The 24,671-nt window shown below is 45.7% G+C and overlaps 1 protein-coding gene across 1 annotated transcript in view; it reads left to right on the top strand.

The window, feature by feature from the left end:
• ITGA9 (integrin subunit alpha 9) overlaps positions 1-24,671 on the top strand; it is a 344,297-nt gene that overhangs the window by 164,062 nt on the left and 155,564 nt on the right. The window contains exon 16 of the mRNA XM_046001922.1: positions 13,942-14,088. Within this exon, the coding sequence (XP_045857878.1) occupies positions 13,942-14,088 (147 nt within the window). The remainder of the gene's footprint in view (positions 1-13,941; positions 14,089-24,671) is intronic.

The raw sequence follows: 24,671 nt of genomic DNA, 5'->3' as shown, positions 1-24,671 counted from the left end.
AATGGTCTTTATTAAGTGGTTTAATAAGGTTTTTGTGAATCGGTGTGACATGCTTCTTTTGAACTTAAAGATATTTAGAGTAGCCAAGATTAAGAAGGAGAGAAGTTTGAAAAGAAAGGCAGTAAAGAGGTGTGAGGTATATATAAACACTGAAAGTAATGGTAGAGCAAAGCAAAGAAGCTTCATTCAGGTGAATGTTGGTAAGATGTCTCCTACATTGTACATTAACTGTAGTTGTCAGATTGATCTGTTGAATACAGCTGCCTTTCTCTGGAGGGATGATCTCAGATTCACCAATGCCTTCTTTTTTGGATGAGTGTCCATGTCTGTACTCATACACCTCGACAAATGTTTGAGTATCTGCTCTGTCCCATGAACTGGGACATGCTGAGATGAATGCAACATGGCCCCCGCTCCCAGAAAGTTGTAGTCTGGTTTGGGAGGTGGGGGATATGTTCACCAATAAATGCCATGTGTTGCTTTAGATATATCTCAGGAGGATAAGAGACAGTGGAGGCAGGAGAAGTGAGCCATGCCCTGGGTGTGTCAGGGAAAGTGAGCTCCAGGAGGAAGAGACTCAACTATAAGGAGTGCCTGTGGGTGTCAAGAAAGATGAGAACAGAGAGAGGCTGTCCAGTGGATCTAGCAACATGGCCGCTGTTGGTGATCTTGACCGAACCAATGGAAACGGAGTGGCAAGGAGAATGGAATAGACCAAAAAGCACACAAGTTTTGATGAAATTCACTGGAATTTTAATGACCTCATTTTATTACAGTCTGGAAGGGAGCTACTTTTTTCACTTTCTAAGCTGCAAATCATTCAGAGAAATTGTGCTGGTTCAGTTAGCCCCCAAGCTGAGCAGATAGGCCCACTGTGGTTTAAGCAGCTTGGAAATCTTGTGGGGTCGGTGTGTTGACTCTCTCCTTCGTTTTAGTCATGGTTCAGGATTTTCACACACCACCAAGGCCTAGGGCAAGCTTCTCAGCTTTCTAGATACCCTCTTAGGGCTCATGAAGCAGCAGGCCTGCCCTGAGAAGGTCAGGATTCCTTTTGTAAAAGCAGTGAACACCACGTGTAGCCCAGAGAGCACACTCGCTCTCCTGTTCCCCTCCTATGGGCTCACACAGGGAAACAGATGCTTTCATATAACTCTCAGCATCGAAGCAGATTTGCTCTCCTCTGGCCTGGAATATCTGTCCAGGACGGAATTCTTAAAACCCCAGGGGCCCTGGTATTATTTTTGAGCCCAGGCCTTGAACCTGTCATAAAATGTAATGGACAGTATATTTTTAACTGCTGAATCCAGGGAGTTCATATATCCTATGAAGACTGAAACAACAGAACGCTTCTTTCTGTAGTTTTTGAAGCGTATTTGGAAGCATTTCAGAAACCACAAGATGGTCCCTCTTGTTGTATCATTTACTGTTAAGACCAAAGTTCTTGACCGTTTTGGTACGTGGACCCCTTTGGCAGTTGGGAGAAGATTTTTCTTTAAGAACAGTGTTTCTAAGGGAATCCAGTAAAATACATAGAACTTTTAAAAATATGTAGATTTATATTGAAATTCAGCTATCAGTGTTAAAAAGAAAACCCACATTGGTAATATTATTACTTTTTATTAATACATTAAATAATGAGCTCTGACAATTTTGAAGTATTGATGAGCAGGAACAATATTTCAAGGCCTCTTCAACTGCAGGATGATGTGAAAACATCTCAGATTTCTATTCCTGACAGAGTCATAAGTCTTTGTAATACTTCAGTGGTTCGCTGCCTACATTTATAATGAAAGGAAATGCTAAATTTCAGTGAGAGGCTAATAAAAGTGAAGATGTAATTTTTTTTCTCTCCATCCAAGTTCACAGACCCCTGAATTCTCTTCTAGGTTGAGAACCTCTGGTTTAAGATGTAATTTTGGTCGCAAGTGAAAAAACAAACAGTCCTACAGTTTGCATGACATGCATCATCACTCTTCAGGGGCTCACTATCAACTTTGTGGATGCTCCAAGCCCCAGTTCTTTGATTAATTTTGTTGCTCTCTTGCCACTCTGCCCTTTGTAAAACTCAGAGCCCTGTGCCCTGGAGAAAATGGTGCTTCGTGAACAGCTCTAAGAAGGAAGGAAAGAAGGAAGGGGGGGAGAGAGAAATGGAAGGAAGGAAAGGAAAAAGAAAAGAAGGAAAGAAAGGGAGGGAGAGAGGCAGGCAGGCAGGGAGGGAGGGAGGAAGGAAGGAAGAAAAAGAAAGAAAGAAAAGGAAGGAAGGAAGGAAGGAAGGAAGAAAGAAAGAAAGAAAGAAAGAGAAAGAAAGAAAGGAAGGAAGGAAGTTAGTTTGCCTTGAGGAAGGCTGGGGCTAGTCTACATGTTTAATCCACCTCCTAAGCCCCAAGACTTACTCACAGGGTGCTGGTTCTGCCCCTTTTGAGAATAACTAGAAGGCGGGCACGGTGAAACTCTGAGTTGAAAGTAGGGGAACGTAATGGTCAACACGGCAGCCTGTGTGGAACCCCACACTCAGCGGACAGGTGTCCTGGATCTGCTGGTGTTCTGGTCAGACATGAGCTCGGGGTCAGCATCCTGCTGCACCTAGCTTCTCTCATCCCTTTGGGGGTATTTCAGCCAACAGATTCAACATGGAATTTGTTAGGTGCGGTGTCTCATGTCCGCTTCCCCAGAAGCGGAATCTGGGGGAGGGGGCCTTCTGCCTGCGATTGACAGTGGGAGGCGGAGGGCTCTAGAAATGAGAGAGACAGATGAGGGCAGGGAAATGTTGGGTTAAGGTTGTGGTCGCTGGAGAAGCTGAGCCTCAGCCTGGCCCCACGAGGGAGCCCCAGAGTCCAAATCGTACCACAGACCTCCTCCATCCAAAGGCCAGCAGGATGGGCTGTTTGACCTCTGCATCAGCCAGTCAGGGGTGAAGGGCACATATTAGTTTTCTGTGATACATAGAAAGTTACAGACTGAGCAGCTGAAAACAACACCCATTTATCTCGCAGTTTCTGTGGGTCAGGAGCTTGGCCCCCATTGACCTGGGTCCCCTGGCCCGGGGCCTCAAAGCTACAATCTGGGTTGTCAGCCAGGTCTTGTCTGAGACTTAGTATCTTCTTCCAGGCCCTCGTGGTTGGTGGTATACTCCATTTCTTTGCAGCTTAGAGGGCCACGGTGGCTTGCTTCTTCAAGGTCGGCAAGAAGATAGTCTCTCCTGAGTCCATTCTCTTAGCTCAGAGAAAACCTAAGCCCACCTATAAAGGATTCACCTGAGTAGAGCCACCCCAACCTCCAGGCAATCTCCCTGTTGAGGAACTCAAATTCAGCGGATTTGGGACCTTGCCGACATCTGCAAAATCCCTTCACCGTTGCTGTATAATGTAACGTAATCATGGGGGTGACAGGCGTCACAGTTACAGCCCTTCCCCCACTCGGGGGGGGGTCATACAAGAGCAGGAGTCATTGGGGGTCACCTTAGAATTCTGCCTGTCACAGAGCCTCATGTGGCAGGCATCTCCGGAGGAGATGGCTCCCCTCAGCCAGAGGCCATCTCTGAAGAAGGTTGTGGGTGGGAGCTGGTGGGAGCCAGTGCCTGGAGCAGCTTGGGATGGGAGTGCTCCAGCTGGTAAAGGCTACTGGGGGCGGCAGTAATGGTGTCCGCTACGTATGAGACTCTCCTGACATCTGCGGTGGGTGGAATGGAAACTGCTCGCCTCAGTAGTCTAGCTTTAATGGTGGACATGTGTTGCCATGCAAGGATGCAGAATCCCTCTTGATAGGATACTTAAAACCGTGATTTTTTTTTTTAAGCACTGCCAGACCCAATGGAACACCCACCCCTTTTTATAATATTTTATAACGTCACTATAATCATTACATGAAAACAGGTCAAAGCTGATGTGGGATGAGCTGCCTTGGGAGTCCCTTGTGCAACCTTGATCTCACAGTCTGGCAGTAGAGACAGGCACGAGGGTTAATGATCACATTCTGCACCCAATACTGTCACACAGGCCAGAGTGCGAACAAGAAGGAATTTGCAGACCAGCTTCCCTGGGAGCTCAAAAGGCAGGACTGGTCACTTTCGAGACCATTCACAGCTCTCAGAATGCTGCCTTGTCTGCCACACTTCCCTCCTGGCAAGAGGCTGGGATCTGCAGGGTACACAGAGCAGTGGGAGGAATTCCTCCTGAACGCAGTTCCAAGATTTCTCTGGCCAGAGCCCCCCCTCTTCTCTGACTCTGCCACATTCATACTCCTTCCCTGAATCTAGGGGTGCAGAAGAAGGTGCTGGCCCTGTGATCTCGGTGAGTCTCTTCACTTCTTGGCCCTCCATGTTCTCATCTTGTTCATGAAGGGGTCAAAAGGATTCCCCTTGGGTGTGCCACAGGATTGAGAATAGATGTTGAGCAAGTAGGGACCACTCTCCCTATGTCCAAGTCCACACTTTATGTGTTGTGTGTATATATAGAAGTACGTCTGCTGCCACAACTCTTTGTAACCCCGAGTTACTGTGTAGGTCAGGTTCCAGGATGCAGAGCTTGAGATAGGAATTTATTTGCTGGATTTTTTGAGGGGGCGCTCTCAGGAAAGGGCAATGAGGAGAGTAGGAGGGGGTTGGAGGTGGAGGGTGGGGTTGTCCCAGCTGGAGACCAGCCTCAGCCTGATCCTGCAGTGGAGCTCTGGGGCATGAAGCACACCACAAAGGTGTCCTACCTTTTAGCAAGGAGTCTCCCCTTTTATGCCCCTGTGGCAGTCGGTCATTGCCAGTGAGGAGTGGGCTCGCTTTTAACCAAGGACGTTTCTCTGTAAGAGGTAGCTGTGAGCTTGTGACAGCTGACGTGCAGCTGGGAGATGGGCACATCAGCCCCATAAAAAGTCCTATCCTCCTCCCTTTCCATCCCTAGTCAGTCTGTTAGTCACCTCCGTGGTTCTTACCCTAAGGCTGACTTACAAAATTCGTGACAGTCCATTTTGCCCACAGAACTTGAAAGGTCTTCACCTCTTTGCAAGGTCCCGTACCCAGGTTCTAGCCTAGTTTCCCTCACTGTGTGCAGCACTCCCCTGCCCCTCACCCCGTGATCTTGCCCCACAGCCCCTTCTCAGGCGGTGCAGACAGTGATGATGGTGATGATGATAATGCAGGGGCGCTGGCTTTCACGGGGTACCAGGAGCTCTCCATGGTGCTCAACGTGCATGGTCTCCAGTCTTCACAGCAACCAGGCAGGGGCGAACGAGTCAACCCATCTTACATCTGTGAAGACAGGTTCAGAAAGAGGATGTAACCAATGTCATACAGCCTGTGAGAGATGGAGCTGGGACTCCCCTGGACCCAGGACCGTCTTATTTCGAAGTCCGTTGCTTTCCACCTGTCTGTTGCCTCTGTTCCTCAGTCACACAGTGGTCTATTAGACCTCCAGATTATCGGCACTGGCTGATAAGACAGCCCTCATATCCATTCCACTATCAGCCTGCTGAACTTCTGCTTCTTCTTCCGGGGTCCCCACCTCTCCACGGGCTCTTGATACTCCTACCTGCACCCCATTCAAGGTCCCAAGTGATTCCCTTTCATCAGGTTCCCACAGTTCTAGAACGGGTGCCTTCCCCTCTGCATCATGGCTTTTTGCTGTCACACTCCTGCCTGCCCCCTTTCTGCTTCCCTATGCCTGATATGGTGTCTGGCACAGGCACACAGCAACAAAAGGTTGGCTAGGACCACCCAGCTGCCATTCCTTGGGAGGATCAGCCACAGTGTCTGTACACTCACCCTTCCACCCGCCTCCCACATGCACCTGTCATCCCTGGGCACCATGTCCTGCCTACTGCTGCCACATGCTTGTCATGCTCATGAAGAACGTGCTTGGTCTTGTCCAAGAGATGCGACGAGCTCAGGGTAGAGCTGACATCCAGTTCCCACAGCCACACTTACCTTCCATGACTTAGCTCACCCGAGAACTGGCACTGTATTTCCTCCCTTCCTACATTGCTAACAATGTAATGGCAGCTTTTCAGGCAGGAGTTGAGAGGAGAAACAGTCTCATGATAAATTATTATTTAATGCTATGATGCATCCCAGCTTCAGAAACTTTAAGTGGGAGGTACGGGGAAATCTTGAGAATCAAGCAAAGACAAGAGTAGACTACAGAAAATAGTCAAGCACCAGACTGGGTCCTGAGGACACTGGGGTTCAGTGGGGTGGGGGGGCGGCTGGGTGGCTGGAAGGCTGGCATCCTCGAGGAAAATTTCACAGAAGGAACAGTGTTGAGCTGAGCCTCGAAGGATAGAATCCTATTTTGTAGAGAGAAGAACATTCCAGATACAGGAACAGCGTGAGCAGGGACGCAGGTGCTCTCAGCAGTGAGACCTGAGCAGATGCACTTGGCTCAGATGTACCCCCGTCCTCACAAGGTTGCTGTATCAGCTCAAGATGCAGAGAGAGAAGATTGACATCCCAGGGTTTTCAACTGCCTGCTGAGCCAAGTGGGTTCCCACCTCTTGTCCCCGTGTCATCTTCATCTAGCAGGCAGAGACCACTGAGTGGAAGCACAAAGGCCAATTTTAACTCTGGCCATCCTGATGGGAGGACTGAGGCTGACATTCCAACCGGTTATAGGACTGATGGCTGAAATGACGTGGGAGAAGGGTAGTGGGGAGCAGAAGAACCTGCCCGGGTCAACTCTGCTCATTTTTGCTTTCATGTCTTTAGCATTTTCTTCTGCGTTAGTTTTTTATTCACCTATAAATATTTCTAAACGCTGCTGTGAGGGTTTGGGGATAGGAGACAGGAAGAGAGAATTAAGAGAAGAAGGGCAGGGCAGGAGATTAGAAGCTAAAAATTTAGTTTTTCCCTAGGGAAATCACCATAGACTGGAAAGTCTCCATTCGGGGCCAGTTGTGTCTGGTGTCATTTAGCTGACAAATCGTGTGTGATTATCTGTGATATAATTAACATGTCTCTTTCCAAGGAACATTATACAAGGATGTGACATGCTCTTAGAAGATTATTTCTAAGTGGCCAAAAGTTCTAGTCCCCCACTGGCCTATTTTGGAATGGATGCAGAGAAAAAGAAGCAAAACAAAAATCACAAAACATACAAACGTACGAATGACCTACATAAGCAACACGCCCCACCACATACACACAGAAGCTCCCAAACACAAGAGCAAACCATATTCCAGATTTCAAGCTAGACTCTTTTTTATCTTTAATGAGGAAGAAGCTTCAGTGGGTTATGTGATTTTCATACATAATGTATGCTCATGTGTAAGTTGAAGAGTCACTGATGGCTTCTTGGGCGCGGACGTTTGCCAGAGAAGAATACAGACCAGACTAATCATGGTGTCTGTTTCCATAAGGTATGACGTATGGAGTAATCTGTTGTCATAATTAAAATCTCTAATCTCATCGAGGAACTTTCAGAAACAAGACATAACTGAGTTGCTCACCACTTATTTCCGCCCCTCGCGGCAGCATTACTGGAGTTCTTTGAATTCGGCTGCTTTTCAGAGCTCTGTCTGGTCAGCGCCCGTAACTGAACTCATCCAGAGATGAAGCTTTGTCTCTTCCCAGCGTAAATCTCGTCTCGTAAGACCCTGACAGTTGGTTGTGCTTTTTGTAAAGTTTTGCCTAAAGTATTTCCAGGAATTTTCCCCTCAGGTTTAAGTTAAATTTTCATTTATTTTTTTAAATTATAGGACTCTAAATGAAATCACACTTGGCCTCCGTTTTTTCTCTTGTAAAATGAGAAATCGGTTCTTGCTACATGTGGAGTTCATAATAATTCATTTTGTAATAGGGCAGGATTTTTTGGTTTTTTTTCATAGATTCTCAAAGTTGCCATGTCAAAAATTATGGTAAAAATAAGAGAGACACTATTTATTGCTCACCTACAGTGTGTGAATCAAGGTGCTAGTTTTTTGCATATTTATCAAGACTATTCTATCACTATAAATACATTATCCCTCTCATTGTGGCCTCTGACACTTCTGAATATTCCATCCTTTTTCATCTCCATGCTTCAGTCTGGGTGTTTTCAGCTGGATATTTTCTGGATATTTCTGGATATTTTTCGGTGACTTACTTCTGGATTGTCGGTCTTCTGCTCTGTCCAGTGTGCCTTCCTAGAACTTCTCTGGTCTTGACCTCCGTCTTCTGCTGGGTTTCTGCATCTCAGCCCCAGAATGCTGTGGAATCAGCAAGTGCCTGAGAGGAAAGATGACATGGGGTATATCACCTTCCAGATGCTTCCCTTCTCTTTGTGATCTTGGCCCTCAAGTCCAGGTGGCCTTAGTAGCCCTTAGCTTTAAGTTTTATCTTCACAGACTCATGCAACTGCCAGAAAGTCGGCTCAGACACCGGCCTCTGAATCACCACTTCACATTCTGTTCCTTTGCTGCGCATGCCACACTGCTTCCAAATCCCACACGGCTTAAGGGGCTTCGTGCCACTGCATGTTGCGGTCCCCTCATTGTCCTTTCCTTCCCATTGGGACCCTAGACTCTGAAGTCCTGCCTCTCTTTGTAGTTCTTGAGTACCTTTAAACAGATATTGGGGGGGTTGGTGTCCAGCCCTGCTAGCTGTCATCTGTGTGGAGGGTAGCTCTACAGGGTTACTCTGTGGTTACTAGAAACATAAAATCCTCACCTTGCTTTTAAAAGAACCTTCCAGCTTCTGAGAATTTTAAACTGCCTGAACCATTTAATGGCTACTGTGATCCTTATGGTCAGAGAGAGAAAGGAAAAAGCATTCCACTTTCGGGGTTTCTCATTCCTGGGCATACCTGAAGGGCCATCACGGGCAGAAGCAGAGCCCCGTGTAGGGAGAAAGAGGCAAAAAGAATCCAGGGAATGGGGGGAAAAATCACATGTTTGGGAAAAGAAAAAAATACCAAGGCCTCTTTAAAAAACACTTAGAGAGTTTTTCCGAAACCAATTATCTGGTTTAATGCTAGCGGCTTATTTGCTGACCTTCTGTGTTATTTGCACATTTAAAGTGAGGCCAGCCCTTCCTGTTTTCATTTAGTTGACCCCGGCAGCTGCTTGTTAGCTGAGAAAGATGAAAACCCTTCATTTCTTGGGGAAAAGCTACCCTGAGGGGTAGGTTTCTAAATCTTGAGGCCAGTTGAGGGTGCCCAGAGCACAGGACCCGCTTTCTTCAAGTCTTGAAGCCAGGGTTGGAATCAAATCTCCCTGGGGGAGGGGGTTCCCCCACATAGTGCATGCCTTGTTCTGGGCAGGTAGGTGGGTTCTTGTGATTTGATACTAATTATACTCACCAATGAAAATTCTGTGATGACACAAATAAAGGAGACAATGACTTTGAGGCCTTGGCCAACTGCTTAGACACCCTAGGCTAATGGGCAGAGCAGCCCTGGTGGTGGGTGGCACCTGCCTGTCAGCGGGCCTCCCCTGAAGGATTTGAGTTACTTCTGTTTCATTATCAGAGCAAGGTGATCAGATAGAAGGACAAGCCGGAAGTACTCTCCATAAGGAACGGGAGTCCGTAGGAAGGCATGTTGCTCTGAGGCCCTCACTGCCTCTTGCCAGCAGACTCTGCAAGGCCCTGCAGCCCTCCCTAGGGGCCCCAAGAAAATGTCTTCGCATGTGAGATGAGCCGAGGAAGGAGGAGGTTGTAGTCCAAAGGAGGGCAAAGCCCATCCCTGAGAAGATGTTTGGATGGGCTCATGGTATAGGCAGAGGACCTATGGTGAGTCTGTACGAGCCCGTGCCAGGGGAGGCTGACCTTAGACTCTGGAGCAGGGTGCAGTTTTGTGGAAGACAAGAGGAAGTACTGAGGTTTAGGGCCAGGTCGGTGTATTCAGGAAGATTCCTTGCAGAGTTAGAGTCTGGAGCCAGGAAGGAGATTTCTGTGTCGTAACAAAACTCCGTGTGTCCACTCCTAAGTTCACTGCATACCTGTCCTTTTCCTGCTACCATGATGTTGAGTGACATGCGTCCACTCACTCACACAAGCTGAACATCAGACTCTCCTCCTTAATTATTGATGGAAGAGAGGTAATCCCCAGATCCCGTCCTCAAGTCCCACCACCATTTCCTCTTGAGTCACCTTCCCATCCCCCCCTTTGCTCCATCACCACTGCTGTGTCCTGGCAAAGGCCTTCACAGTCTTTCCTCTGAAGCCCTATAGCCACCTCCTCCTATCCTGCTTGTCCCCAGGCCCGCCCCCCATCAGTCTCCTTCCATTCTACAGCAAGAGGGAGCTCTCTAGAACACAGCTTCCTCCAGCCTCCTCACTGGCCTCCCTGCCTCCCATCTCACCCCATCAGTGCAAGAAACCAGAGAGATTCTTCTCAAACACAGCCTCTAGCATCACCTTGCAATTCTTACTTACCGTCCTTGCAATTCTTACCGTCCTTGCCGTTCTTACTGTCCTTGCCATTCTTCCCAGCTCACGGCATGCAGTCAGCACAACCTGTGAGTTCAGTCTCTGCTTCAGCCTCTTCTCTCTCTAGTCCTTCCCAGAAGCCCAACTTCCCCACCTTTGGGAATCACATGAATCCACTGGACACACCATGCCCTCTCCACGCTGCTGGACCAGCCATGCTTCCGGCCTGCTCTCTGGCTGAGCCCAGGGCACCTCTGGGAAGCCTTCTAACCCTCTGTCTGAATCATATGTCCCTCATTTGAGTCTGCAGAGCCTCTTCTGTTCTGTGTGTATTACACTAGATGGTCGTTATGCTTACTGTTTCCCCGATGGTCTTTCATCTCTGTGTCCCTTAGATCCAGCACACGGCCTGGCAGAAAGTAAGCACCCAATGAGTTTGAAATTGAGCATATGTTAAGTTCCCTGTTAAACCTCAGCCACCGCAAATTCTGCCACCCGTCTGGGATGGGGCAGGGGGTGTTCTCTGTGTGGGCTTCTTCAGCTTTCAGAATCAGGACACTTCCTGTAGATCTTTAGGATGGAAAGGTAGATTCTTGCCTCTTGGTCTGCTGAATAAGTGTTCAACATTAGAAGCTTCCATTCATAGTGGTGATTTTTTTTTTTCTTAAAGCAGTAACATTTCAGTGATTACAGTCTGTGCCAGAAAGCTAAGCCTCCTCTCTCCTAAGGAGTTCCTCCACTAATTGCAGTGCTGATCTGAGGGAAGCTTTCAGAAAGGAAAAGGAAACCACCAAATGTTGCTGCTACTTTTCCTTCGCAGCTCCAATAATTACAAACCCAGCGTGGGCGGGGGGATGTCCTCTTGGGGGTGTTGGCGCCTTTCAGAATGCCGTGCCCACCTCCGCCTCTGCCCACGGCTCTCAGTACGGTTTTGTTCCCTCCTGGCCAGAGCTATGGGCACACGTAATAAGAACTGTTCTTCCAAACATCTTAGTTAAAATTGGTTCTTGCGATCAGTACCAGAGCACAGCATCTGCAAGCCTAGATGTCAGACGTCGTTACTCATCCCCAGTACGGTTTCCCTCCATGGTGAGCCTGGCTCAGATGGCTGCGTGTTTGGGAACAGGGCTTGTGTGCTTGTCTGAGAAACAGGTGATTTTTGAGGCTGACCTCAGCACCTAAGGCAGTTGGGATAACCTTTGAATGGTATTTTATGGACTTCAGGGCAGGCAGTTTTGCTTCTGGTCCTACCACTTACTACTCGCTTTGGGGTGGAGTACCATTTATTTGAGCTCCCAAGCCTCTGTTGCCTCATCTGCAGGATGGGAGCAGTGGTCTACCAGCTCAGGTGGTGTGCAGATGAAGGAAAGTAATGTCTTGGCCCAGTCTCTGGAATACTTGGGGCTGGTGGCCAGGAAATGATGAGTTACTTCTGTCTCCCCCACCCCCACATTCGACATTTCCCCCAAGAATAAAACCATAGTAACTGCCTTACTTCACCGTGAAGGATTTAAATGCAAAGCCTTAAGGTAGTCAACCCTAAAAAACAAAGCAAAACAAAACAAAACACTGAAGCATGTATTTATCAAACCATAAAGATGGCCCTGGCTTTTATTCTCCATACCTCCAAAAGTCTTTAGATTCTGCTTATCAGAGTCAGCAAGGCAGAGGAGATCCATTGCCCAGGAGTGTGTTTTGCTCCAGGAGAGGACATAGGTGTTAAATATCTGTCCCTAAATCTGAAGGTCAAGAGAATTTTCTGGAAGCAGTGTATCCAAGACTTCCCCATCACTCCCCTATATTTTAGTTCTGCTGAATGATTGAATCTATCCCCCGCTGCATGCTTTCCTGAACATGAAGCATCTCCTGGCCACTCGGGCCCCTGCCCCCAGAGTCATCTGTTCCCCACACTCCACAGGTATGGCCACATATGGCTCCCCACGTCACAGCCCGCTGGCTTCGGTGTCCCCTCCTCTCCTGGGCTGCTGCGGGAGATTCCTCCTCTGCTCTCCATTGCCTCTGAGTATCTGCTCCACGGAACGACCCTACCCTTTTTCAGAGGCAACCATGTTAAAAACAGAGAGAAACAAAACAGAATAAAAACCCTCTTTAACTTTGTTTAGCCTGGTCTCTCCCCCTTCCATTCCACCCCCTCCCCCAAATTGTTTGATCACAGACCCTTTAATTTATTCCCCTCCCAGGGAACTGAGGTTCCTGGGCGCCATCTTGGAGAATGCTGCTAATTTATGGGGGGGGGGGTGCTGCTACCCATTTGCTCGTTAAGGCAGATATGAGTGCAGATGTTGGTGGGTGAGGGGATCCACTCTAACAGGTCATCGTGTCCCGGAGCTCTGTGTTCTGACCGAACCGTCTCCATCTCCAGTGCACATGCGAAGAGAGGAAGACAAACCACAGCATGTCACAACTGCGATGTGCCCGTTCCCACTTAGACTGGACCAGTATCCAAAACCTAGCTGGCGTGCCTGCCTGCAGAGAGGGGCGCTGGCTGTCGGGGAGGCCTGGGAGCAGGTTCCTCATGGTGCGCTGCTTGGGAACTTCAGAACTTTCTACTATTTTGAACACAGCTCTAACCTGTTCAAAATTCCACCAGGCTTCACCCAGAGAATGGTGTGAAGTCCTCGGCTCCACTCCTGGCCCTGTGGTTGGCTTCTGGCCACCTGCCCAGCTTCTCTCAGTCCCTCACAGGGCCGCCATGCTCCTCTGCTGGCTCCCTGCCTGAGACAGGTGTGGAGCAGTGGGGACTTGGCTTATTCATGCCACATCTCAGATGTGCCCCACTCCACTTGGAAGCCCACCTCCCACAGGGCTTGCTGGCTCTCTCAGCCTGTGCCCTGGGGAATGTACCCTTGCAATTTCCTTTTCCTTTCCTGGATGATGGAGGATAAGAAGTCCTAGTTCGCAGGGCTTGGGCATGTTGCCCGTCTGTCCAGAACACCTGGCATTGTGCCCGGCATCTTGTAGGTGTTCGTTGTCTGTTTGCCTTCTTCCCTTCCCATCCCTTGCTTTCCTGTTGTGATTAGCAACCTTTCATTCATTCCTTTGGGTCTTAAAGCCCTGGGGTTTCAGAAGAAAGAACATAAGGCCAGAAATAAGACGTTCAGTCCTGGCTCCACCGATCCCGAGCCCCGGGAAGACAGTAGGCTCCTCAGTGTCACTCAGTCTCCTGCCCCAACACAAGAGCTGTATCCATCTCCATACAGAAGACCTTTGCTCCTCCAGACACCAGGAATGTGAAGGGTCAGCTTACGTTGTGAGCGCAGATGCTCCCCCGCCCGCCAGCTGTTTTAGAAGGAAATTTGGAAGACGAGTAGGGTCATGTGTTCCATATGCTGAAGAGAAGATGACTGGAGCCCCCCACAAGTTAGAGTGGGGAAGCCCCCTCTCGTTATCCAGCTGACCTTGGACAAGATGTTCCCCGTTCTCCGCCTCAGTTACCTCAGCTAGGATAGGAGAGCAGTAAAGTCTTACCTCACAGGGGTGGCTGCGAGGCTGGCATGAGGCCATCCGTGTGGAAGGTCTTTGTAAACTGTGAAATGCTCTGTGTGCGTCGCCCAGTGCCAGCTGTTAATGCACGTGCCTGTTTCTTGTTGCAGCGGCGAGTGCAGGACGTCATCAGTCCCATTGTGTTCGAGGCCGCCTACAGCCTGGGTGAGCATGTGACTGGAGAGGAGAGGGAGCTGCCAGCTCTGACACCAGTGCTCCGCTGGAAGAAGGGACAGAAGATTGCCCAAAGGAATCAGGTCAGAACCTCGAGGCTCCTGGCCTGGACCCAGGGTGGCAAGGTGCCTGTGGTAGAAGCTTGCCCCTGGCTGTCTGGGCACAGCCCCTCACTGTGCCTCCCTTTACTAATCTGCAAAATGGTAAAATGTGTGGTTTTGGGGGTTGCATCTAAGAACGACACGATGTAAACACATTGAGGCTATTCCCAAGCAGTTATAAATGTATAACCCCTTGGAGGTCATGAACTGGTTACAGGGCCCCTCAACTTGACACCTTTTCCTAGACCATTTCCAGAGCTGAGATCACATCGTAGGCACTCACTAGATGTTTTCTTGGTGAGGGCATGAATCAGGTGAAGAAGCAAGAACATCATCTTGTAGAATTGGTTGTTGGGTTAGAAATTTCCAACCCATGCATCCCTGGAGACCAGTACAGGTCAAGTGCTGGTGGGCCACCCATCCTGACTGATGCTGATCAGGTTCTCGGGTGTGTTGCTGTGTGGATGAGCTGCAAAACCATGTCAGGTAGAGGCCGTCCCGGTAGGAGTGAGCCTGTGCGCTGATTCTGTCACAGTGCTGCCCATCGGCCCTGAGCCATCCATGACACATGTAGCGCTGACTTCTGTCCTGGAAATAGGCAAAGACCCTGTGGTCCCCAGTCTGTTTTCAGTCTTTCCTCAACACCCATGATCACCACAGATCCAGGACCTTGGTGGCAGGGGTTGGGGGAATGATCAGGCAAAACTGCTTTTTGGCTGAACTAGACTTCTGGCAGGATGGGAGCAAAATCATGGAACCACCCACCAGCCCCACCCTCCCACTGACTGCACTGAGCTTAGGGGAAACCTAGCACAGCAAGTGACCCAAGCCTTGCCAATTAGACTTGGGAACCAAACCACAGAGAAGGGTTTGAGGTTTGACATGTGCATCCAGAAGTTCGGTTAAGTGGTGAGATTTTTTAACCCAATTCTCTCCCAAAGTATCTCCCACATGGTCTTGGCTTCAGGCTCCCTAGAAGCAGAGCCTGAGGCAGGGATTTGGGAGCACATGGGAGAAACCTAAGGAAGTGAGGAAAGTGGAATAGACTGAGCAAGGATGTGGCCTCAGCTAGGCTAGCCCTAGCTGAGCTGGAGAACTCAGGAACATAAATTATACCAAAGAGCTGTCTTCTTGAGGCAAGGGGACTGACCTTTTGGGTCTCTTGTTAGTCAGCCATTGGCTGGCCATCCCATGTAGAAGGGGAGTGTAGGTCTCCTTGAAGGAGAGCTGCTTTAGCTTCAGATAGTTCTCTGAGGAAGAATGTAAATGTGAGCCATTCACTGCCTGTACTCACATCAGCAGGCAGAGAGGCCACAGTCATGCAGGGATGTGGACAGGGCTCCCAGCACCTGCTACATGTATACACACAACCTACTGGCCATACTGACTTTTTACATCCTTGTCTGGATTTTGAACGTGAACTTCTTTTGAAACACAGGTACCCTGGAAGGTGGCTGGTATGTCCTGCTGGTTATTGACACTTGGAGTGGGCTGGGGTCTCAGTGAATGAGCCTAATCAAAGCCAAAGGTGCAGAGACAGATTAGTATTAAAATGCCCTTCTTGGTCTCTTCTGGTCAAGATGGTCAACCAAGCACCTATGTTTAGGCTTCCTGAGGCCCCATTACAGTGATAATAGATGAGTTAATAGGGACAGAGAGGAGAATGCTATGGAGGAAGGGGCATTAGTCAGCAAGAGAGTTGTAATTTTCTGGAGTGAGTGAAGAAGATGGAAGAGTGGTTGGTGGGTGAGCCTTGAGCTACACATGGAGGGGCTGGGTGTCCATCTACCCAGGATCCAGAAAGGCTGCAGCCATGGCCAGGCCAGCAGGTACAGAAGGGAGCAAGAGTGACAGGTGGGACTGAAATAGGGAAGGGGGCCTATTAAGTGAAACTTGGTAAGTGAAAGAGTTGGTATTTCACCTCTGTTCTTGTCCCTTTATACTTTAGGCATGCAGAATAGCAAGCAACCAGGCAATTTTCTTCTGTAAAGAATTTAATAAACTGGTTGAGATAGCATGAGTTGGCTGGTTCCCCCGGGGAAAGCCTTACCTTATCTGGCATTCAGAGGCTCCACTGTAAGTGGTAGCTTCCTCTCCTACCATTCCCAGACACATCCACAGATTTTCTAATCAGTCCTTTTGCCTTATTCTTAAATACAAATGGACCACTGGAGTAGCCTGAGAATGCTGGGGCAATGTGGTACATTGAAAAAGAAATAAAATAAACAACAAAATAACTGACTTAGAAGAAAATAGATTATTTAGGGGATAGAAGAGATTAGATAAATTTTAAAACCACCATAAACTGTATGTAATAAATACAAGGAGATTTAAGAATATATTCTGTCCATTGGGAAATTGTTGGAATGCTATTTCTTTTTAAAGGGAAGAAACAAAAAAAGGGGGGATTCTTAAAGATTATGGTTGCAGAGACAAAAATCTAGTAGGATAAGAAGATGATGGTAAGAAATCCACCAGTAAGCAGAGCTGAAAGACAAATAGAAAAGACAGCTAAAATATCAATTTAAAAGGTTCTGTATTCAAGTAATAGGAATACCAGAAAAAGTAAAGAGAGAATATTTAAAAAGTCATGAGAGACAATAGAACAAAATTTCCCAGAGGTAAAGGACAACATTTTTTTTTAATTTAATGGTCTCACCAACTTACAAGCAGGATAAACCAAAAATATCCTGGATACATCATTTTTCAGTGTCTCTGCTCCTAAGATTTAAGGAAAATTCTAAATGCTTCCAGGACAAGCAGTACAGGATGGTGGTATTGGGGGATATATGTCCACTTGTAACAGAATTAGAGACATACTAACTAGACCATCAGACTCCTGATTAGCAGTATTAGAAGTCAGAATATAGTGAAATAAATGCTTCAAAGTTCTGAGAGAAAGTGATTTGAAACTAGAATTTTATACTTTGCCTAACAGTCAAGTATGAGGTCAAATACAGTTTTCAGACAAGCGAGGACCAGACAGTTTACCTCTCTAGGAACTCTTCCAAGGAAATAACTCAAGATGGCATCCAACAAAACAAAAGTGTAACAGCAAATGAAAAAATAATAATAATTTATCAATTTATAACAAGGGATCAATGAACTTCAGGAAGAATGAAGCCAGCAATTGACAGAATAACAGAAAGTAGCAAAATTTTAGGATAGAGTGTGGATGAAATGTTTCTTCTCTAAGAAAAAATAAAGGCAATCAAAAACTCTCAGAAAAATAGAAATATGGTCAATATGTCATGGTTCAAACATAGAACAAAATGTCATGGGATTTTGAGCAAGTAGGGAGATATAAGGAAGAGGAAGGCTTTGATACTAGAAATATTCTCCCTTAAGTGAAAGTCGAGTATTCTAGGAGTTGCACTTTGCACCTATAGAAGAGGATATGTAATCATGACACTTGGCTTAGTTCTACTGTGATTAATAATCATATAGCCATATAAGGTTAGCATTACTTATTGGTTTTCAGTTATACTATAAACTATAAATGTCCTTAAATTTGACTGTATAGAGGTAAATATAGAATGACCAAAGTTCTCTTAATTTCTTAAATTGGTGGGTCAAAAGATACTGCAAACTTGATGAAACAAGAAATGCTACTAAATATCACAGAAGTCGGGAGGAGTCAAGATGGCGGAGAAGTAGCAGGCTGAGACTGCATCAGGTAGCAGGAGATCAGCTCGATAGCTTATCTAAACATTGCAAACACCTACAAATCCAATGGGAGATCGAAGAGAAGAAGAACAGCAATTCTAGAAACAGAAAATCAACCACTTTCTGAAAGGTAGGACTGGTGGAGAAGTGAATCTAAAACCACGGGAAGATAGACCGCGGGGGGAGGGGCCGGCTACCGGCAAGCGGCAGAGCAACAGAGCACAAAATCAGGACTTTTAAAAGTCTGTTCCACTGAGGGACATTGCTCCAAAGGCTAAACCGGGGTGAAGCCAACGCGGGGTCAGCGTGGCCCCAGGTCCCGCAGGGTCACAGAAGGATCGGGGGTGTTGGAGTGTCGCAGAGCTCGCAGGTATTAGAACGGAGAAGCCGGCTACAGAGACAGAGCCAAGGACTGAACTCTCAGCTCAGAGTTACCTTGAACCGGTCGCGGGCTGGGTGAGCTCCGAGCGCGGCTAGAGGCTGGGGATACGGGAGTGATTGGGTGCTGTCCTCTAGGGGTGCACTGAGGAGTGGTGCCCCGGGCCCTCGGCTCCTCCAGGCCAGAGACTGGAAGACCGCCATTTTCATTCCCGTACTCCGGAACTCTACGGAAAGCATTCAGGGAACAGAAGCTCCCAAAAGCGAACCCGAGCCGATTACTTAGTCCGGCCCCCGGTTAGGGCGGTGCAATCCCGCCTCGGGCAAAGACACTTGAGAGTCACTACAACAGGCCCCTCCCCCAGAAGATCAACAAAATATCCAGCCAGGACGAAGTTCATCTATCAAGGAAAAGTAGGTTCAATTCCTAAGACAGCAGCGCAATTCCAGAGGAGGAGAAAGCAAAGCACGGAACTCATGGCTTTCTCCCCATGATTCTTTAGTCTTGCGGCTACTTCAATTTTTTTTTTCTTTTTTCAATTTTTTTTCTTTTTTCTTCTTCTGCTAAATTTTTTAAAACTTTTACCCTTTTCTTTTTTAACGTTTTTTGACTAGTTTATCTAAATATATATATTTTTTCTTTCTTTTTTATATTTTTTCTTTATTTGTTTTATTTTTTAAATTTTTTTTTTCTGAACCTCTTTTTATCCCCTTTCTCCCCCCCACAATTTGGGGTCTCTTCTCATTTATTTACAGCGCATTTTTCTGGGGTCTTTGCCACCCTTTTAGTATTTTATTTGTTCCTTCATATCCTCTTATCTGGACAAAATGACAAGGCGGAAAAAATCACCACAAACAAAAGAACAAGAGACAGTACCGAAGGCTAGGGACCTAATCAACACAGACATTGGTAATATGTCAGATCAAGAGTTCAGAATGACGATTCTGAACATTCTAGCCGGGCTCGAAAAAGGCATGGAAGATATTAGAGAAACCCTCTCTGGAGATATAAGAGCCCTTTCTGGAGAAATTAAAGAACTAAAATCTAACCAAGTAGAAATCAAAAAAGCTATTAATGAGGTGCAATCAAAAATGGAGGGCTCTCACTGCTAGGATCAATGAGGCAGAAGAAAGAATTAGTGATATAGACGACCAAATGACAGAGAATAAAGAAGCCGAGCAAAAGAGGGACAAACAGCTACTGGACCACGAGGGGAGAATTCAAGAGATAAGTGACACTATAAGACAAAACAACATTAGAATAATTGGGATCCCAGAAGAAGAAGAAACAGAGAGGGGAGCAGAAGGTCTATTGGAGAGAATTTCCCTAATATGGCAAAGGGAACAAGCATCAAAATCCAGGAGATGCAGAGAACCCCCTCAAAGTCAACAAGAATAGGTCCACACCCCGTCACGTAATAGTGAAATTTACAAGTCTTAGTGACAAAGAGAAAATCCTGAAAGCAGGCCGGGAAAAGAAGTCTATAACATACAATGGTAAAAATATTAGACTGGCGGCAGACTTATCCACAGAGACCTGGCAGGCCAGAAAGAGCTGGCATGATATATTCAGAGCACTAAAGGAGAAAAACATGCAGCCAAGAATACTCTATCCAGCTAGGCTATCATTGAAAATAGTAGGAGAGATAAAAAGCTTTCAGGACAAACAAAAACTGAAAGAATTTGCAAACACCAAACCAGCTCTCCAGGAAATATTGAAGGGGGTCCTCTAAGCAAAGAGAGAGCCTAAAAGTAGTAGATCAGAAAGGTACAGAGACAATATACAGTAACAGTCACCTTACAGGCTAATAATGGCACTAAATTCATATCTCTCAATAGTTACCCTGAATGTTAATGGGCTAAATGCCCCAATCAAAAGACACAGGGTAGCAGAATGGATAAAAAAACAAAACCCATCAGTATGTTGCCTACAAGAAACTCATTTTAGACGCGAAGACACCTCCAGATTTAAAGTGAGGGGGTGGAAAACAATTTACCATGCTAATGGGCATCAGAAGAAAGCTGGGGTGGCAATCCTTATATCAGATCCATTAGATTTTAAGCCAAAGACTATAATAAGAGATGAGGAAGGACACTATATCCTACTCAAAGGGTCTGTCCAACAAGAAGATCTAACCATTTTAAATATCTATGCCCCTAACGTGGGAGCAGCCAACTATATCAACCAATTAATAACAAAATCAAAGAAACACATCAATAATAATACAATAATAGTAGGGGACTTGAACACTCCCCTCACTGAAATGGACAGATCATCCAAGCAAAAGATCAACAAGGAAATAAAGGCCTTAAATGACGCACTGGACCAGATGGACATCACAGATATATTCAGAACATTTCATCCCAAAGCAACAGAATACACATTCTTCTGTAGTGCACATGGAACCTTCTCCAGAATAGATCACATCCTGGGTCACAAATCAGGTCTCAACCGGTATCAAAAGATTGGGATCATTCCCTGCATATTTTCAGACCACAATGCTTTGAAGCTAGAACTCAATCACAAGAGGAAAGCTGGAAAGAACCCAAATACATGGAGACTAAACAGCATCCTTCTAAAGAATGAATGGGTCAACCAGGAAATTAAAGAAGAATTGAAAAAATTCATGGAAACAAATGATAATGAAAACACAACGGTTCAAAATCTGTGGGACACAGCAAAGGCAGTCCTGAGAGGAAAATATATAGCGGTACAAGCCTTTCTCAAGAAACAAGAAAGGTCTCAAGTACACAACCTAACCCTACATGTAAAGGAGCTGGAGAAAGAACAAGAAAGAAACCCTAAACCCAGCAGGAGAAGAGAAATCATAAAGATCAGAGCAGAAATCAATGAAATAGAAACCAAAAAAAAAAAAAAAAAATAGAAAAAATCAATGAAACTAGGAGCTGGTTCTTTGAAAGAATCAATAAGATTGATAAACCCCTGGCCAGACTCATCAAAAAGGAAAGAGAAAGGACCCAAATAAATAAAATCATGAATGAAAGAGGAGAGATCACAACTAACATCAAAGAAATGCAGACAATTATAAGAACATACTATGAGCAACTCTACGCCAACAAATTTGACAATCTGGAAGAAATGGATGCATTCCTAGAGACATATAAACTACCACAACTGAACCAGGAAGAAATAGAAAGCCTGAACAGGCCCATAACTAGTAAGGAGATTGAAAGAGTCATCAAAAATCTCCAAACAAACAAAAGCCCAGGGCCAGACGGCTTCCCAGGGGAATTCTACCAAACATTTAAAGAAGAACTCATTCCTATTCTCCTGAAACTGTTCCAAAAAATAGAAATGGAAGGAAAACTTCCAAACTCATTTTATGAGGCCAGCATCACCTTGATCCCAAAACCAGACAAGGATCCCACCAAAAAAGAGAACTACAGACCAATATCCTTGATGAACACAGATGCAAAAATTCTCGCCAAAATACTAGCCAACAGGATTCAACAGTACATTAAAAGGATCATTCACCACGATCAAGTGGGATTTATTCCAGGGCTGCAGGGTTGGTTCAACATCCGCAAATCAATCAATGTGATAGAACACATTAATAAAAGAAAGAACGAGAACCATATGATACTCTCAATAGATGCTGAAAAAGCATTTGACAAAGTACAGCATCCCTTCCTGATCAAAACTCTTCAGAGTGTAGGAATAGAGGGCACATACCTCAATATTATCAAAGCCATCTATGAAAAACCCACTGCAAATTTCATTCTCAATGGAGAAAAACTGAAAGCTTTTCCGCTAAGGTCAGGAACACGGCAGGGATGTCCATTATCACCACTGCTATTCAACATAGGACTAGAAGTCCTAGCCTCAGCAATCAGACAACAAAAAGAAATTAAAGGCATCCAAATTGGTAAAGAAGAAGTCAAACTATCACTCTTCGCAGATGATATGATACTATATGTGGAAAACCCAAAAGACTCCACTCCAAAACTGCTAGAACTTGTCCAGGAATTCAGTAAAGTGTCAGGATATAAAATCAATGCACAGAAATCAGTTGCATTTCTGTACACCAACAACAAGACAGAAGAAAGAGAAATTAAGGAGTCAATCCCATTTACAATTGTACCCAAAACTATAAGATACCTAGGAATAAACCTAACCAAAGAGGCTAAGAATCTATACACAGAAAATTATAAAGTACTCATGAAAGAAATTGAGGAAGACACAAAGAAATGGAAAAATGTTCCATGCTCCTGGATTGGAAGAATAAATATTGTGAAAATGTCCATGCTACCTAAAGCAATCTACACATTTAATGCAATCCCTATCAAAATACCATCCATTTTTTTCAAAGAAATGGAACAAATAAGCCTAAAATTTATATGGAACCAGAAAAGACCTCGAGTAGCCAAAGGAATATTGAAAAAGAAAGCCAAAATTGGTGGCATCACAATTCCGGACTTCAAGCTCTACTACAAAGCTGTCATCATCAAGACAGCATGGTACTGGCACAAAAACAGACACATAGATCAGTGGAACAGAATAGAGAGCCCAGAAATAGACCCTCAACTCTGTGGTCAACTCATCTTTGACAAAGCAGGAAAGAATGTCCAATGGAAAAAAGACAGCCTCTTCAATAAATGGTGCTGGGAAAATTGGACAACCACATGCAGAAAAATGAAATTGGACCACTTCCTTACACCACACATGAAAATAGACTCCAAATGGATGAAGGACCTCAATGTGAGAAAGGAACCCATCAAAATCCTTGAGGAGAATGCAGGCAGCAACCTCTTCGACCTCAGCCACAGCAACATCTTCCTAGGAACATCGGCAAAGGCAAGGGAAGCAAGGGCAAAAATGAACTATTGGGATTTCATCAAGATCAAAAGCTTTTGCACAGCAAAGGAAACAGTTCACAAAACCAAAAGACAACTGACAGAATGGGAGAAGATATTTGCAAACGACATATCAGATAAAGGGCTAGTATCCAAAATCTATAAGGAACTTAGCAAACTCAACACCCAAAGAACAAACAATCCAATCAAGAAATGGGCAGAGGACATGAACAGACATTTCTGCAAAGAAGACATCCAGATGGCCAAGAGACACATGAAAAAGTGCTCCACATCACTGGGCATCAGGGAAATACAAATCAAAACCACAATCAGATATCAGCTCACACCAGTCAGAATGGCTAAAATTAACAAGTCAGGAAATGACAGATGCTGGCGAGGCTGCGGAGAAAGAGGAACCCTCCTCCACTGTTGGTGGGAATGCAAGCTGGTGCAACCACTCTGGAAAACAGCATGGAGGTTCCTCAAAATGTTGAAAATGGAACTACCCTATGACCCAGCAATTGCACTACTGGGTATTTACCCTAAAGATACAAACATAGTGATCTGAAGGGGCACGTGTACCCAAATGTTTATAGGAGCAATATCTACAATAGCCAAACTATGGAAAGAACCTAGATGTCCATCAACAGATGAATGGATAAAGAAGGTGTGGTATATATACACAATGGAATACTATGCAGCCATCAAAAGAAATGAAATCTTTCCATTTGCGACGACGTGGATGGAACTAGAGGGTATCATGCTAGTGAAATAAGTCAGTCGGAGAAAGACAACTATCATATGATCTCCCTGATATGAGGACATGGAAATGCAACATGGGGGGTTAGGGGGATAGGAGAAGAATAAATGAAACAAGATGGGATTGGGAGGGAGACAAACCATAAATGACTCTTAATCTCACAAAACAAACTGGGGGTTGCTGGGGGGAGGTGGGGTTGGGAGAGGGGGAGGGGGTTATGGACATTGGGGAGGGTATGTGCTATTGTGAGTGCTGTGAAGTGTGTAAACCTGGCGATTCACAGACCTGTACCCCTGGGGATAAAAATACATTATATGTTTATTAAAAAAAAAAAATGGAAGGGGAGGCGAACCATAAGAGACTATGGACTCTGAAAAACAACCTGAGGGTTTTGAAGGGTCAGGGGTGGGAGGTTGGGGGAACAGGTGGTGGGTAATAGGGAGGGCACGTATTGCATGGAGCACTGGGTGTTGTGCAAAAACAATGAATACTGTTACGCTGAAAAAAAATTAATTAAAAAAAAATATCACAGAAGTCATCAGTTGAGTAGTAATACTTTTTTTTTAAGATTTTATTTATTTATTTGACAGAGATACAGCAAGAGAGGGAACACAAGCAGGGGGAGTGGGAGAGGGAGAAGCAGGCTTCCTGCCAAGCGGGAAGCCCGATGTGGGGTTCAGTCCCAGGACCCTGGGATCATGACGTGAGCTGAAGGCAGACACTTAACAACTGAGCCACCAGGCACCCCTGGAATACTACTTCTTAAATTGTGGTTGCTGAATCAGCCATGTCAGCCTCTTTTGGGATCTTGTGAGGTATTTTAACAATCTGACCAGGTGATTCTCTTTTTTTTATTTTTAAGATTATTTATTTATTTATTTGAGAGAGAGAGTACAAGTCAGGAGAAAAGAGAGACATGGGGTCTCGACCCCAGGACACTGGGATC

Source organism: Meles meles, chromosome 4, assembly GCF_922984935.1.
Source record: "Meles meles chromosome 4, mMelMel3.1 paternal haplotype, whole genome shotgun sequence".
Classification (NCBI taxonomy): Eukaryota; Metazoa; Chordata; class Mammalia; order Carnivora; family Mustelidae; genus Meles; species Meles meles.
This window is presented reverse-complemented; position numbering and strand designations above follow the sequence as displayed.